We start from the raw sequence: 14,799 nt of genomic DNA on the forward strand, positions 1-14,799 counted from the left end.
CCACGCTGTTCGCAAAGCCGCAGGCAGCAAAGTCGATGTTGGTCCTGCAGCTCGGGGTCCACGCGCCAGCTGGATTGGTGCATGTACCTGGTACAGTTTGTTTGGCTGCCCGCCTCCCATGCTGCACCCATGCTCCAACGAGCGCACCCACCTCCGGTCGCCCATCACAATCTGATTGATCCCGCTGAGCATGACCTTTTGCTGCGACGCCGGCACCCCCGTGGCAGTCTCCAGCTTGCGCTTGATCTCCGCCTTGCCCGCATTTGGGTCCAGGTCGATGATGACCTCCTGGCCACAGGACAAGTGGTTGGTGATGATCTTGACCTTGACGGGCTTCCCACCAAGCAGGCGGCCGGTCTGGTGGACCGTGCAGCCGGCGCCCAGCCCGCACTCCGCCAGCAGCATAGCGTCGTCTAGCAGCCTGCCAGAGTACAAGAGGCACTGATGCTGAACCGGCAGGCCATCCTGATCCTGCAACATTGGTGGCCGGAGAAAACATTTAATGTGCAGCCAGAGATGCGGGGAAGGGCGGGGCGGGGGTGCAAGCTGCAGCGACGGCCCGCACCACTTGCCTGCAGCTTGCACTTCAGCTCGTACACGGTGTCACAGGGCTTGGCTGCGACCGTGGCGGTCTTGCCCGAGAGGGTGCGCACCAGCAGCTGCATGGCGGTCGTCTGGCACAAGCCTCGCAGGAGGATGGGGGGCGCTGTTTTTGACTTCTGTTGCGAAGCGCCGCGGTCGATCGAAAGCACGAAAGTGTCCCTTTGACTCCTGGTCTACTGCACGCTTTCTTCCACCCCGCACTGCCGCCGCCGCCGCTGGCTCCAGCGCCGCACGATCGCAGGCCAATATTTGAGATGTGCCCTTGATGTTTACATCGTGATGAACTCAGATGCTTGATGTTTACATCGTGATGAATACAAACCAACTCAAAGTGAAAAGCCTGGGAGAGGGGCCGTTTCCACAACTGCTTGCCATACCGCTGAAAAAACACTAGAACCTTGGGCAGTCATCTGCATGTCAGCTAAGGCACCGCGGGCTCACACGAAACGGCGGTGGCAATGCGCACTTCCGAGTGCAGTGCCTTGACATACATGCGCTGCAGCACAGCGCTGCGTGTGGCAATGTCATCGCCGCCTGCGGGGCCACCCCGCCGGCTGCCACTGCCGTGCACCTCCAGCAGCCACTCGCGCTGGAAGGGCACCGGCCACTGCTTATTGCTGGTGCTGGAGCTGCTGCCGCTCTCGCCATCCGATGACGACTCGCTGTCCTGCCAGTCCAGCGGATGCGTCAGCAGAGCGTCTACCTCCCGGCGATGAGTTGCACACAGATCGATGGCAGCAGCAACTGCCACGGCTCCTCCTGATGCCCCTTGCGACTGCTGCTGCTGCTGTATACTGGCGTTGACAGGTTGCTGCTCCGGCTCGTTCAGGGCAGCAGCAATCAGCGCCTGTGTGGCGATGACTGCAAATCCGCTGGCAACGGAAGCATGCTCCTGCCCATGTGGCTGCACCAGCTCAGGCTGTTGCGGAAAGGGGTGGCCCAGGCGCAGCAGCAGAGACTGCGCTGCCACCACCACGTGCTCAGTGCAGCCCAGCAGCAGCAATAGGCGCCGAAAGCTGCTGCTGCTCAGCCCACTGCCATATAGAATGGGCACCCAGGAGGGCAGCCGTTGGAGAGGGCCGTCGCTGCCGTCAATGTCGACATCTGACGCAGAGCTGCTGTCAACAGTGCCGTCCTGCCCTGATGGTCGCTGCAGGTCAACGCTACAGTCAATGCCAACTGCAGCCACACCACGTGCCATTGCAGGGCCCGCTGCTGCCACCAGGCACTCCAACTGCCGCCGCACCACAGGCAGCTCTGCGGCGGGGCCTACCACCCCTAGCAGCTGCACCGCGGCGCTAAAGCCTACTGACAGCAGCTCCGCAAAGAGGACGGAGGGGGGGAGGGTCTCTAGGAAGTGCAGCACCCGCTCACCCTCCAGCTCAGCATCATGTAGTGGACGTTGTGCCGCGGCGCGCATTGGCACCGCTCTTGCCCACAGCTGCTGCCAGGTGTTCCCCTGCACAAACAGGCAGAAATGAAAATCTGCACGCGAAACGACACATGTACGTGGCTGCAATTTCATAAACGCAATGCACATGCAGCTGCTGCACCTCTGCCGCCATCCGCCCTGATAGCTCCCACCCGCCGTCCAGTGTCTGGCAGCAGTCCTTGGGTGAGTGCCAGCGCAGAAAGTCTGCGGGGAAGCCACGAAAAGGCACGCTGCTGGAGGGGTAGCAGCAGCCGTGCCTGTCAGGCTCCCAGGGGATGCTGATTGGTGCCCGCTACAAGGTCGCATGGGATTTCATCACAGCAGGCGCACGCACCCAGCAGGCAGCAGCCAGGATTGGCAGCTTTGAATGCTTGCATGTCGGAGAGAAGCATGCGCCCCTGCAACTGCGGCCCCAGTGCAGCTTCTTGCTCCACAGCGGCCAGGGACTGCAGGGGGGGGAACCTGGCAGCGTTCTCAAAGATACAGCGAGGCCGCCGGCAGTGCATGTATATGCCGTTCAAATCTTCATCGCCGGGCAACAAAGATAAATGGCTGAGAACACCATTACTTGCCTGTACGACCTGGTCTTCCGTCTGCGGGGGTGGCTCATGCACCACCGGCACGCGCAGAGGCCGGTCGGGGTGAAAGTACAGGGTCGCATCTGGCAGCAGGCCTGCCACCCCCTCGGGATGGTCTCTCTCTGCCGCCGCAGTTGCATTCATCACTAGGCTGGCCTCGCCTGCAACATGCATCTCCAATACCATGGGAGCTATACGGTCGCTGCACTGCGGCTGCTGGTCGGACTCAGAGACTGCCAAACTGGCCGAGCTGCTTCCTGGTTGTGTCCTGCATGAAGGGCTGTTGGTAGCTGCAGCATGCGCAAGCAGTGCTGGCCCCTGCAGCTGCGCCTTCTGGGATTTGTCAGGGCTGGTGTGCGCATCCGACCCTGCCGCAGCCGAGAAGTAGCTGCTGCTGTCGCTGCTGCTGCGACAGTGCGAGCACAGCAGCTGCTTCCCATCAGGGTCAGCAATGCTGCTGCCGTCCCAGCCCTCTACTTCAGATGCTGCAGGCTGCTCCTCCTCCCTCTCTTTTCCTTGCTCCACCCACCGCCCCTGCTGCCTTTGCTGCAAGTGGACACAAAGGTCCAGCATCTGCAGCTTCTGATGCAGCAAGCTGTAACACATGCCAGGGGCCTCTGGTGTGCTGCAGCTGCCAGTGCTCTCTCGGAGCAGATCTGCTGCATCAGTCTCGAGCGTCGCTGTCGCTGCACTCCTTTGCCAATCATCCTGCTGCTGTTGGCAATCCAGGCTCATGCGTGGGAGCGGGCGCCGGTGCTCCCAATACGCCTGTCGCAGCGTGCCAACAAACCGAGACCACAGCTCCGCCACTGCTCGTGGACTGCCCAGTGCCAGCGCATGCAGCACAAACCTGCTGATGAGTGCTCCCAGCGGTGCAGCCTTGCCCAGGCAGCCGTGCTGGCCAGCTGTGCTGTTCGGCCAGGCCACTACAGTTGAAGATGCAGCCGGCCACACTGGAAGCACAGGCAGCTGCAGGCGAGGGGCACAGCAAGGGGTGGATAACAAATTGCATTGTTTGCAGACGCGAGGTGCTGTGCGCTAGAGCTTGCCTGAAATATGTCTCTAATTGCTTCCTGCAAGCAGGACAACTGCAACGTTGCCAATACAGCGAGAAGATGCTATGCAAGGAGGCGGCATCACCACACCAGCAATACCCATAGTGGACCCACCTGCAGCACCCAATCAGGCGGCGACGGCGGCAGATAGGCGCCCTGCTGCGGCCACCAATCAGCCAAAGCCAGGTTGCCGAGCGACGATGCCCGGGAAGCCCACCTGCAACAGCAGCAGCAGCAGCAGCAGCAGCAGCAGCAGCAGCAGCAGCAGCAGTGCACAGGCAATGGTGACCGTTGCCACGGTGGCACCATTGGCATGCTGCATGCAGGGAATGCCATGCTCGAGCTGCCTCAACACCCAGTTCGACCTACTTGCAGCTCTCCAACAGTTTCAGCAGCATGCCAAAAAAGCTCGAGTCGCCAGGCAGTACAGAGGGCGCAACCTTGGCCTGACCCGACTGGATCAGTCGCGCACGGTGACCAGCAATGGATTGCAACTGTAGGAACCGCCGCGGCTTCTCCACTGCAATCACAACAGAGAAGCGGGGCTTGGAATGAGGGCATCGGACAGATCACCAGCTGCTTAGCAAGCACAGCGACTGAACAAGCAGCACTGCACGCCAATGTCGCACTGCAAACGCAGCAGCGGCGCCAGCATTCATCGGTAGCAAGCACTGCTTGCCTGGGCGTAGCACAAAACCCCTGTGTCCGGTGTCGCGCTCGTAGCTCTCGGTTAGCGCCAGCAGCCGCCAGTCAGTTGTCTGCGCAGGCTTCAAGCCGGATGCAGACATGGCCTGTAGTGCCGAGGCAGCAGTGCCGAACCGCCAAACCACATCGAGCTCCAAACAGCCTGCAGAGCGGGAAACTCGGTTGTCAGACGAGGCAGTGTGGTGCAGCTGTGCCATGCCATCAAAGACTCCAACAATGGTTGAAGCAATGACACAACCATGGCCACACCAACACCAGAGGCGCACCTATGGGGTCAGCCTGCGCTGCCCAGGGCCGCCAGGGCGCGCCCTCATCCCACTCGCCAGCCTGCCCGCTGGTGTCCCCTCTATCTGCAGCAGAAAACCTGCCAGCAGCTCAGCTGGTTTGATGAAGAAAGAGGCCAGGGCAACCATTAGCAGCAACAACTTGGCAGCATCGCAGATGCAGCCATGGCAGCCATTAGCAAGACGGTACCTGATTCCTCTCCTCGCTCAGGCAGCGCAAAGCTGTGCCGAACAGCCACTGCCACCCGTGGGTTATTGCAATCCACAAAAGCTGACATCGAAGCGGTGCCCGCCGCTGCAGCATCAGCTGCCATGCTGGCGGGCGGCGCATCCAGATCCGCAGCGGCAATCGCTGCGTGGCAAGCTGCAGCGGCGGCTGGAGCCCCTGCTGCCAGCTTTCTGGCGAACAACAACAACTGCTGGTCCAGCCGCAGCAGCTGTGGTTGCAGCCGGCTGCTGTGCAGGCTGTCGGTGTCAAAATGGAAGGTGGAGGCGCCCAGATCCAACGGCGCCACCGCCACGCCTCGGTAGCTGTCCCGCACAGCGTCGTGCACCGGCAGCAGCAGTGGCCACGTGATGTGGGCGTGGCTCAGCGCGACTGCTGCTGCCGACAGCAGCGTGTGCACCTCCTGCAGCTCAGCAGCATGTCTCAGCCGCCATTCGATGGAATGGTGACAGTCCTCACACGGCGATGGAATGCATCATCAGCCGGACATCACCACGCACGCACCTCCTCGTCCAGCACCCGCCCCGAGTAGCTGTCGGGCGTGAGCAGCAGGAAGGCACGGGCACCAAACCACTGCTGCAGACGGTGCGGCGCATCCCGCAGCTCCAAGGTGCTAGCCACGGGCAACAGCTCCGCGCTGCACTGCCCAAACCCGCTGCCGCTGCCTTCAGGTGTGAGCTGGTGTGTGGCTGGCAGTGGCGGTAGGTGCAGCACGAGCGTGTAGGGCTCTGGTCGAAAGGGCAGGCGGTGCTGCAGCTGGGCCTCCAGCTTGAGCGCCTTGTCGCCAGCTACACCATGCTGCAGTGCATGCCTCGACAATAGCCTCTCCAGCTCTGCAACCATGCGAGCGGCGGTGGTGGTGGGTGGCAGCCGCGGCGCAGCTCCAGTAACACCGTGCAGACGCCGCGGAGCGCTCTGCACTCGCAGGAAGGCTCGCCTTTGTCTCACCTTTGTCAATGAGGCTCACCTTTGTCCCTCCAGCTCGTCACGCAGGCTTCCACCGTCGCCACGAACCTGCAGCAGGGATTTAGAGTTGGTCAGCGCCCTGATTGCTCTCTACTTAGGCTGCTGGGCCGGCGGAAAGGCAGACCTTTCGAAAGCAGTGGCCACGGTGTAGTCCCCCCACTCCATAGGGCCCGATAAACAGGAACGCCTTGAATCATGAATTCACCACACCTGTGTGCGGGCGCTGGGTGTGATTTGCTTGCCATGTCAAACAGCACAGCTGGCGCCGCACAGCTGGCGCCGCACAGCTGGCGCCGGCGCCGTTGCGGTGTCCGCGGGGCCGGCGTCCCCCGTGAGGTGAATGAGTTGGGGTGGTTATTTGCAGTTCTTTTCCAGGGCAACAGAAGAAATCTTGATATTTTTCAGCGCATAGACAAGATAGGACTTCTGCGTCAGCTGTGGAAGGCGGGTGGTGGCAGAGCATTCCGCAGGGCGGTCGCCTGAGCGTTGAGCGCCTGGGATTGCAGTTCTTCCAGGCAATCGTGAAGCGCCGCCCTCCGACCCTGCCGCCGCTGCTGCATACCCTCGTCCTCATTGTCCAATTCACTGATGTCAACGCCAATCATGCCAGGGAGCAGGGCGGCCGCATCACAAGCTGCCACGCCATCGGCAAGAGCTGTGGACGCATCTGAGCCGGTGGTGTGCTCCAGCGAGCTAAAGCTGGGGAAAAGCAAGGAGCGGGGAGAGCTGGGGCACGAGATTGGTGCCGCCTGCTTTGCTGCCCCAAGGACAGGCAGCACTTGTTGCTGCTCCTCTTCAATGTGCTTGCCGCAGCCATGCCCGGGATCTCCACTGTCGAGGCTGCTGCCGCTTGTCCTGCCAGCCCCAGCTGCCTGCAAGTGAGCTGCTGCGCAGAAGTTGGTGTGTCGTGGACCTCTAGATCGCTGCCCACTGCCAGCATCCGCTGCAGTACTAGACGTCGCCGCCACTGCTGCTGCCACCGATGATGGCTGCTGCGCTGCTCTTACCGCATCCTGTGGGGCTTCAGCCCCTGTAGCAGCCAGAGCGCTGGCCAGATCAGCGCTCGGTGGTTGCAGTGCCCCTCCAGCTACCACAATGACTGTACCAGCGGGGCCGCAGAAAGAGTTGGGTGGCGGCTGGTGCCGCCGGTGGTGCTGGCCAGAAGCGTCACTGAGCCTGCTGGACCCTACCGCTGCTGCAGCGGTCTCCCTGTTGGCTGGGCGCTGAAAGCGGACTGCCACAGAGGGCCTGCTTTCTGCGGCCAGCCCGCAAGCCTGTGTTTGGAGGTGGTTTAGCATCAGCGTGGCATTCGCATCGGTGGTGGTGGCGTCAAGTTTGAACATATCTAGCGAGTGGAAGTAGGATGCCTTGCGGTTCTCCACAGTGCACTGCACGTGATCGCGGTAGCGCCGCATTGCGGCTCGCATGTAGTCGAAGCGAAGCAGCTGCACATGGGGTGTACAGAGGGGGCGTGGTCACTGGCAGGAACAGAGAGAAGATCAGGGCTGAGATCGGCCACTCTCAGTGCTGGTTACCTCATCAATGCTGGGACGCTGTTCGGGCTTGCGGTTCAGCAGTGCTGCCACCAGCTCATGCAGTTCCTGGCTGTACTGTTCGGGCAGCGGCGCATAGTAACCTCGCAAGATTTTCACAGCAATGGCTGCAGAGGAGTGAAGATGGGAGTGAGTGTTGCACTGCCGTCCCCCCCCCGATCTGCTCTTCGATCTGCTCTTTCTGCGCAAGAGGCCGCCGCAGGTGCAGACAGCTCAAGTTCACCTGAAACAGAGCCTCCTCGAAAGGGACGCTGCAGGGTGGCCAGCTCGTACAGCACGCAGCCGGCAGACCATACATCCGATTTCTTGTTGTAAGGCTTGTCCTAAAAAGGGGATAAAAAGGGTGAAGGAGATGGGAAAGAGTCAGGGGACCAGTGCCGGTGTGTGGCAATACCCCACACCTTGCATCAATGGTTCATGTCGGCCCACTCACCTCCACCACCTCAGGCGCCATGTAGAAGGGCGTCCCCACCATTGTCTTGGCATAGCTCTTACCTGGGGTCATCACCTTGCTGCATGCAGACAGGCAGGCACGTCAGCAGTCTGCTGCCAGTTCCGCTGACGCACCACATGTTACAGAAGGTGAGCATCCTAGTTACCTGATGCCAAAGTCACCTGCAGGAACAAAAAGAAGGGGGATAGTCAAACAGAATGGCTGCCATTCTATTGTTTCTTTTCTTCTCTTCCCCGTTGTCGCATCCTCACCCAGCTTGAGTATGCCGTGCCGGCTCAGCATGATGTTGGATGTCTTGACATCGCGATGGATGATGCCCTGCAGCATCCCAGTGGCAAAGGCTAATGTAATGCACTCGCGAAGCACACTGCCCATCTACCTGGTGAAACTGCAGCACACAACTGTTGCCACTGCTGTCCACGGGACCGCACCTTGGCAAGGACATGCTGGAGCGCCAAACAAAGCTGCACAAATTTCACCATCAAATCCTCCTCTTTCAGCAACAACCCTCCTCCCCCTTGCGCCTTCAGCAGTTTCTCTAGGTCGCCATCCTCGCAGTACTCCATGGATATGTACTGCTGACCTGCACATGCACAGCAGCGCCACTGATTCATCAGGCTAGCGAGCAGGCAAGCAGGCTGCTTTGCACACTCTCCCTCCCCGAATCCTCGCCACACTTCTTAACAGCTGGTAGGACAGCAGCAAGCCTGACTCCACAGCCCAGGCCACACACAGCCCTCACCAAGCTCGTAGAAACATGTGTCGTACCGCACAATGTTGGGATGCTGCAGGCTGGACAGCACCCGCACCTCATCTCGTGTCTGCAGAGCCAGCAAGCAAGCGGGCCAAAAGGCAGGTGGGAAGGCAAGCAAGCGAGGGGCAGCAGCCAGCAGAGGGCAGGATGTGGTGTGGTCGCGTTTCAGCCCTGGCAGCACACCAGTCCTCCACCCTCGCATGCGGCCGCTCACCATGCGCCTCTCAGTGGCCCCCATGCTCTGCGTGTCCAGCACCTTGAGGCAGACCAGCGAGCCGTCGGCACGCCGCCGCGCCTTGAGCGCGCGCCCAAAGGCACCGCGGCCCAGCTCCCCCAGCACCTCAAACTCTGCATGGAGTCGCCCCCTGCGCCAGATAGCACAGTGCAGGGGCCATATAGCAGTGACGCACGCGAAGCGCCTGGTCGATGACGGCAGCATGGACATGGCATCATGGCAGCAGCCTACTCACGTGCCGGCCTCCCCAGCCGTGAACGAGTCGCCACAGCCGGCGCTGGCGCTTAAGCCAAACGTGTCGCTGGCACCGGTGTCGCCCTGCAGCAGCACCTCGTCGCCCTCTGACATGACCAGGCTGGGCTCTATGCTGCCGCGACATCGACTGGCGCCGGTGGCCGCCAACCCAGCAGACGCCCCGGACTCCCGGCTGCCGTGGCCCACCACACCTGCCTCCTCCATCTCCTGCTGTACGTCCGCGGCCAGCATTTGCCACGCGGTCAGGCTCCCCAGCGTGCGGGAGGGAAAGGGTGGCCGGCGGCCCACGCTCGGCTTGGACTGCCTCCGGCTGTTGCTGGGCGCCAGGCTGCCCTGGTTGGGGCAGGCTGCCCCGGTTGGGGAAGGTTGCCCCGGTTGGGCCAGGCTGCCCCGGGTTGGGTATGCACTATGGCGGTGGTTTAAGGATGGCAGCGGATGCAGCACGTCGCGGGCCTCGTCGCCGCCGGGACCTGTAGCGACGGCGGTGGCGGTGAATGCTGCCTTGGACTCCTCCTCCCTAGACGCGCCGTCGAGCGAGGTGGCGCTGTTGGTCCGCGGCTCCACTGTGCAGCAGGGCCGCCCTAGAATCAGAAAGAGGGCTGGCCATGGAGGCCGCCCGCCACCCTTTCTCCGGCCCTCCCTTGGCGCCGCTCGATTCATTGCGCGATTGCCGTGAGCTTGAGCACGAAGCCACAAAGACGAACGGGAACGAGTAGCACCCGAGGTGAAGCGCTCAATCCCCGAGGTGTTGCTGCGCTCTTTCATACAGCGTCGCTGAGTTGCGACTCAGTGTAATGAGACATGCAGCACGCGAGGAGGAGGGGCGAGTCCGCGGGCCGGAAGCACGTGTAGTGCCGCGGGAGACGGCCAGACACGGCTGCAGGCTATCGCAGAGCAGAGCGGTTTGCTACATTGCAGCGCCCAAAGAAAAGGAACAATTGCTGTTGAAATTCAGCAACTCAGCCTCTGCCACTAGCGCCTGTTCATTTGATGCTGCTTACTCCCCGTGCCCGCGGATGGACTGCAACAACTTTCCTCCCAGGGCCCTTCCTCCCTGTTCACATGATGCTGCTGTTCATTTGATGCTCTCCACCTCCGGTCGATCCTCAACATCCTGGATAATGCCGCCGCGATATCCAATGCCGCCCAGCGCGGTGCCAAGCAGCACCTGCACATTCACCGTGCAAGTAGGTCAGCAAAACCCAGTGGTGCCTGAGTGGCTTTCCGCGAGCCCCCAGCTGCATGGACGATCCCCCCATCGTCGGAGGCTCCGCTCCACCAGCAGCCAGCGAGTTGCAGCCGCACCTGCACCACCCCTGCAGCACGGATGACCGGCGGCAGCGTGCTGTTCACCGTCAGCCAGCCGCCGTTGAGCATGAGGGCCGCCACGATGCCAAACAGCAAAACCTTGCCCAACGTACTGCACTGCTGCAGGCCCACTTGATCCATGCCTGTACGAGGAGTGGGCAGCATGCACGTGCCAAGCAGCAAGTGCGGGGTGGGGGCGGCGGGGATGTAAGGCTGGCAAACACGAAAAAAAGCTTCAGAAAAAGTTAATGAGGCAACAGGCATGTGCCATGCCACTCGCAGCGGGCCACTGTTACCTGCTGCATCTGCTGCTCCACCACGGGTGAAAACAAACAGGCTGCCTCGACTGCCCTTGCCCACCCGCACGCGCTCGTCAAGGAATGTTGACTTCAGAACAACGGTAGATTCGGGTCCAATCCTACATTGCCAGCCTTGCATGGCATAGGATCATATACGTTTGCGCCACCACAGGGTGTGCAGCTCCAATGGTCAACTATTATGCCAACCTGACATGTATGCCAAATGGTAGGGACAGCACGGGTGCCTCAAAGAACACCTTCACCGTATCATGCCTGTTTTCACCCCCCTCCTTCTCTGGAATGCTCACAAACTTGCCCCGAAGCCCGACGGAGCCGCAGAATAGGTGGCATATCCGGAATTGGACCTGCAAAGGAAGCATGGGCAAGGTAGGCTTCAGCGTTGTACAAGCTCCCAAGGCTTTTGAAGCAGTCAGAACCGGCCCGGCCTCACTTTATTGGTCACCACCGCTGGCGGCAGGATACTCTGGGCGAGGAGTGTTGTCCGGAACAGCAGCTTGCCCTGTGTGGGGAGGGGCGGGGTGGTAAGAGGTGCGGCAGGATACTGAAGGCAGAGCCACAGCAACATGTCTCACCAAGCCGCTCCGGAATCGCCCGCCGGCTGGCTGCCCATTTTGCTGCTGGCCGGAGCTCACATATGCCACCTGCAAAATAAAAGAAATAAAACTGGGGCGGTACATAAAATAAAAAATAGTAAAAAATAAATACAGAAGGTTTTTTTTTGTTTTTTTTTCCCATACTTCGTAATTGCCAAACACAAGCGGATCGTCAAGCGGGCGAAGGGCCTGCGGTCATTTTAAAACCACAAAAAATTATTGTATGAGATGTCATGGGTGGGCTACCTACCCGACCCAGTGCTGGGCCTCTGCTTTGACCCGCAATCGGGGAGATCAGTGACCGGCGGATGCCAAGTGGTTGCATGCACACGTGGCCTCGCCTCCACCCACCTTGGCATCGCCAATCTCCTCCAGCTGCTGAAGCTGCACGTGTGCATATGGGCGGAAAGTCGCTGTCAAGGAGCCCTGTATAGGTTGGGGAGATGTGTACAACAATACATCGCTTCGGATCACCCACCAACTCGTCCACTTCAGCTTTCTGCGCAGCCGTCATGTTGTCGCCGCTGTCGGTGCCCTCTATCCTGCTCAGGACTGAGGACACAATGCTGCTTGCCAGCCCGCCTTCTGCCGCTGGGTGGGCGGGAGCGGCGGCGGGGTCGGCTGTGCGCAATAGCGAAAGGCGGGAGTGCCCGATGCTGCCCGGTGTCGGCTGTCTAGACAGCACATTTGGCCGCAAAGAAGCGGTGTGCCGCAGGAAACTTGGGGCAGCAGGGGCGTGGCGCCCTCCGGGGATGTGTCCCTGCTTCATCATCAATGCAGTCATCATCAGTGTCAATTTTTCGAGGAGGAGAAGAAGGAGAGACTGGATCAGGGGTGGGTGACGTGTACTTCATTCAGCGCCAAAGCGCCCTCCAGCAGGCTGGAGGCCCAAGTAGAACTCGTCATTTGATGATTGGAATAGCGCGTCACGTTGCAGCCGGGCGCCTGCTGCGGCAACCCCCAACAACCCTCACCTGTTTACCCGCGAGGCCTGCATCAGGGAGAAGGCCTCCAATTGAGGCCAATGCGGCTGGGGCAGGAGGTGAGGCAGAGACCTGCAAGACATGCCGTCGCCTCCGCTGCCGCAGCGTGCCGCCTCGCCCCGGTGACCCCCCTTCCTGCCTGGCTCTGCCCTGGGCTGCAGGCCGCCTGGGTGGCGCGCAAAAGAAGAACATTGGTGCAAGCATTCTATCTTCCGTCCTGAGCCTCTCTTCAGCGCCCTACAGGCAAGCGGGACTGGATCGCAGCACCGAGAGCGGGGGCGGCGGATCGACCTTCTGACCACCCCCTGCCTCTTGTTGGTCTGCCATGGTGACCTCCTCTTTCAGTAGGTAGCCAGATCCTTTGCGCTTCCAGTCACTGGCAGGCCTCTGCCGACTCCTGGTGCCGCCTGCCTGGCTGCAGCTCGTACGTGCCCGAGCCCAAGACATTTTTGCACCACGCCAGCGCTGAGGCGAAGCAGCTATGGACAGTAGCAGCGCTGGTCATCATGGCGCGCGCCGCGCTGCCTGTGCGCCTGGCCATTGCGGGGCTGCTGGTGGCGGCTACGATGGTGGCGTTGCCGCAGCGGCTGTGGCAGCCACAGCTGTTGCGGCTGGGCAGCCTGTGCGGCGTGCTCTTCCTCTTCACCCTCATCGGTGCGCTGGATGGAGTTTGCGTTCAGTGCTTGTTTTCTCTGCAGCTCAGCTTATCACTCTACTCTTCTTCCTCTGTCTAGTGCCCATCTCGCCGGTTAGCACAAGATTTGCCGGCCCAAGCATGCCTGCCCTCCTGTTCCTGCCACTCCCATCCCAGGCGGCGAATTGGCCCCCGTACAGAGTAATCGCTCCGTCGGCGTCAGCATGGCATCTGCCACCAGTGCTGCCGCTGTGGCTGGCGACCTGCCCGTCAGCATGGCGCAGCTGGGCGCACCGCCATACCGTTACGTGCTGCTGCACCTCGGGTGGATCACCGTCACAAAGCGCAGCCTGAACCTGGCTCTGGCCTTTGCGGGCCTCACCTTTGCCGCGCTGCAGTCGGCCAGCCTGTGCCTGGTGACAACGCCACCAGAGGGGATGGCGCGGGCGGTGGGCCGTGCCCTGGGCCCGCTGGGCGTGTTGGGCTTGCCCATCAAAGAGCTGGTGCTGACCATGTTGCTGGCGCTGCGGTTCATGGCTACGGTGAGTGCGCCCGAACAGAAGGCGCACATAATGGGTGGGGTGGTGGCGTGCCCTGCCCGGAGCGGACGTTTGGGCCGCCGGCTGTTGAGCAACTGTGTTGTATTGCAAGGCTCCTTCCAGAGCAAATCTTTGCACATCTACTGCCGTGGCTGGCCCTTGTGTATCGCCATGCCACCTCTATTGTGCTGCAGGTGTTTGAGGAGTGCCGAAACTTGTGCCTAGGGCTGGCCAGTCGCGGTGTGGACTGGCGTCAACAGGGCCTGCGCGGCACGCTGGCCATCTGTGTCGGCATGGGCAGCAAGCTGTTCATCAACTTGATGGCGCGGTGCGACAACATCGCGGTGGCTATGGCGGCCCGCGGCTTCCGGGGCCCGCAGCAGCACGTGCTGTACCCCGCAGGAGCAAGCGAGGCGGCAGAGGCCCCAGCGGCAGTGCCGCGCGGCCTGCAGCTGCCATCTGCAGCCGACGTTGGCATCCTTGCATGCCTTGCCCTGCTGTTCGCTGCCAGCTGCACCGTTATCTAAACACGGGCTCCTCCAATAGCTTTTCCAGGGGCGGGCGCAAATGGGCAGCAGGCGTAGCGCGGCGCGGCGCAGCACAGGCGATGCCAGGGCGGACTATTGTGCGCAGCCTGCATTGGTTGGCCTCGCGTCCCTGGTACCTATGTGAGAGAGAATGGATGGCAACTGGGATCGGCACTTGCTAGGTGGTCCGCGAGCGCCGCGCGGTCAGCGCGCCGAGCGCTCGGCGGTACAGATTTCTTGTGCCCACCGTCCTTGTGGGCGAGCTTCTTCTTCCCTACACTCCGACTACTGGTGAGGTTCACCCGTTCTGCTGCCCGGAAGCTACACACTCACACAAGCTCCACGCTGCAGCGAGCGGGAGGAGGAGCGGGCGGGGGCCCGGTGGCGGGGATTGGAGCCATGCAACAGAGGAAGCCCGAGCCCTTGGAGGGGCACCCCAAGTATCAAAAAGCAAGTCGCGCTGGGCCGGCGATGCCGCGACTTGGGCTGCCCTTGCGGCTTCCCAAGCGGCTGCTGCAGCTGCCGGCAGGGTGTGCTGACCGCCCACTGGCTGCCTGGCGGCGTGTGCAGATCAAGGACCTGAACAGTGGCACTTTCGGCTTTGTGCAACTCGCGCTGGATCGAACGACAGGCCGGAATGTGGCGATCAAATTCATCGAGCGAGGGGACAAGGTGGGGTGGTGGGGAGGCAGGGGCCGTGGGGTGCCCAACACAGAGAGCTCCACAGGGCCCTCTAGGAGCTGGGAGAAACAGAAATACAGGGTGTAGCCGCTTGGATGGCCAGCAGGTGCCAGG

At 61.5% G+C, this 14,799-nt stretch overlaps 5 protein-coding genes across 5 annotated transcripts in view; 2 read left to right on the forward strand and 3 right to left on the reverse strand.

Annotated features, from left to right (window-relative positions):
- Positions 1–180: 180 nt before the first annotated feature.
- CHLNCDRAFT_14180 (hypothetical protein) lies at positions 181–477 on the reverse strand (the record flags this gene model as incomplete). The annotated part of the gene is made up of 1 exon (XM_005849756.1): positions 181–477. A coding segment is annotated over one exon (297 nt), but the record flags the coding sequence as incomplete, so codon positions are not given.
- Positions 478–1,024: 547 nt separating this feature from the next.
- Positions 1,025–2,023, reverse strand: CHLNCDRAFT_142945 (expressed protein; the record flags this gene model as incomplete). The annotated part of the gene is made up of 1 exon (XM_005849757.1): positions 1,025–2,023. The coding sequence occupies one exon, from the start codon at positions 2,021–2,023 to the stop codon at positions 1,025–1,027; it is 999 nt and encodes a 332-aa protein (XP_005849819.1).
- A 5,325-nt stretch (positions 2,024–7,348) lies between these two features.
- CHLNCDRAFT_20808 (hypothetical protein) lies at positions 7,349–9,049 on the reverse strand (the record flags this gene model as incomplete). The annotated part of the gene is made up of 8 exons (XM_005849758.1): positions 7,349–7,509; positions 7,626–7,725; positions 7,836–7,914; positions 8,002–8,017; positions 8,108–8,174; positions 8,288–8,434; positions 8,588–8,677; positions 8,825–9,049. The coding sequence occupies 8 exons, from the start codon at positions 9,047–9,049 to the stop codon at positions 7,349–7,351; spliced, it is 885 nt and encodes a 294-aa protein (XP_005849820.1).
- A 3,172-nt stretch (positions 9,050–12,221) lies between these two features.
- On the forward strand, positions 12,222–14,018 carry CHLNCDRAFT_30391 (hypothetical protein). The gene is made up of 5 exons (XM_005849495.1): positions 12,222–12,363; positions 12,466–12,547; positions 12,726–12,958; positions 13,116–13,480; positions 13,672–14,018. The coding sequence occupies exons 1-5, from the start codon at positions 12,231–12,233 to the stop codon at positions 14,002–14,004; spliced, it is 1,146 nt and encodes a 381-aa protein (XP_005849557.1). The 5' UTR covers positions 12,222–12,230; the 3' UTR covers positions 14,005–14,018.
- A 457-nt stretch (positions 14,019–14,475) lies between these two features.
- CHLNCDRAFT_34706 (hypothetical protein) overlaps positions 14,476–14,799 on the forward strand; it is a gene marked incomplete at both ends in the record, with an annotated part of 2,133 nt that continues 1,809 nt past the window's right edge. Inside the window, one exon of the mRNA XM_005849496.1 lies at positions 14,476–14,676. Within this exon, the coding sequence (XP_005849558.1) occupies positions 14,476–14,676 (201 nt within the window). The remainder of the gene's footprint in view (positions 14,677–14,799) is intronic.

The sequence above is a fragment of the Chlorella variabilis genome, assembly GCF_000147415.1.
Source record: "Chlorella variabilis unplaced genomic scaffold CHLNCscaffold_5, whole genome shotgun sequence".
Classification (NCBI taxonomy): domain Eukaryota; kingdom Viridiplantae; phylum Chlorophyta; class Trebouxiophyceae; order Chlorellales; family Chlorellaceae; genus Chlorella; species Chlorella variabilis.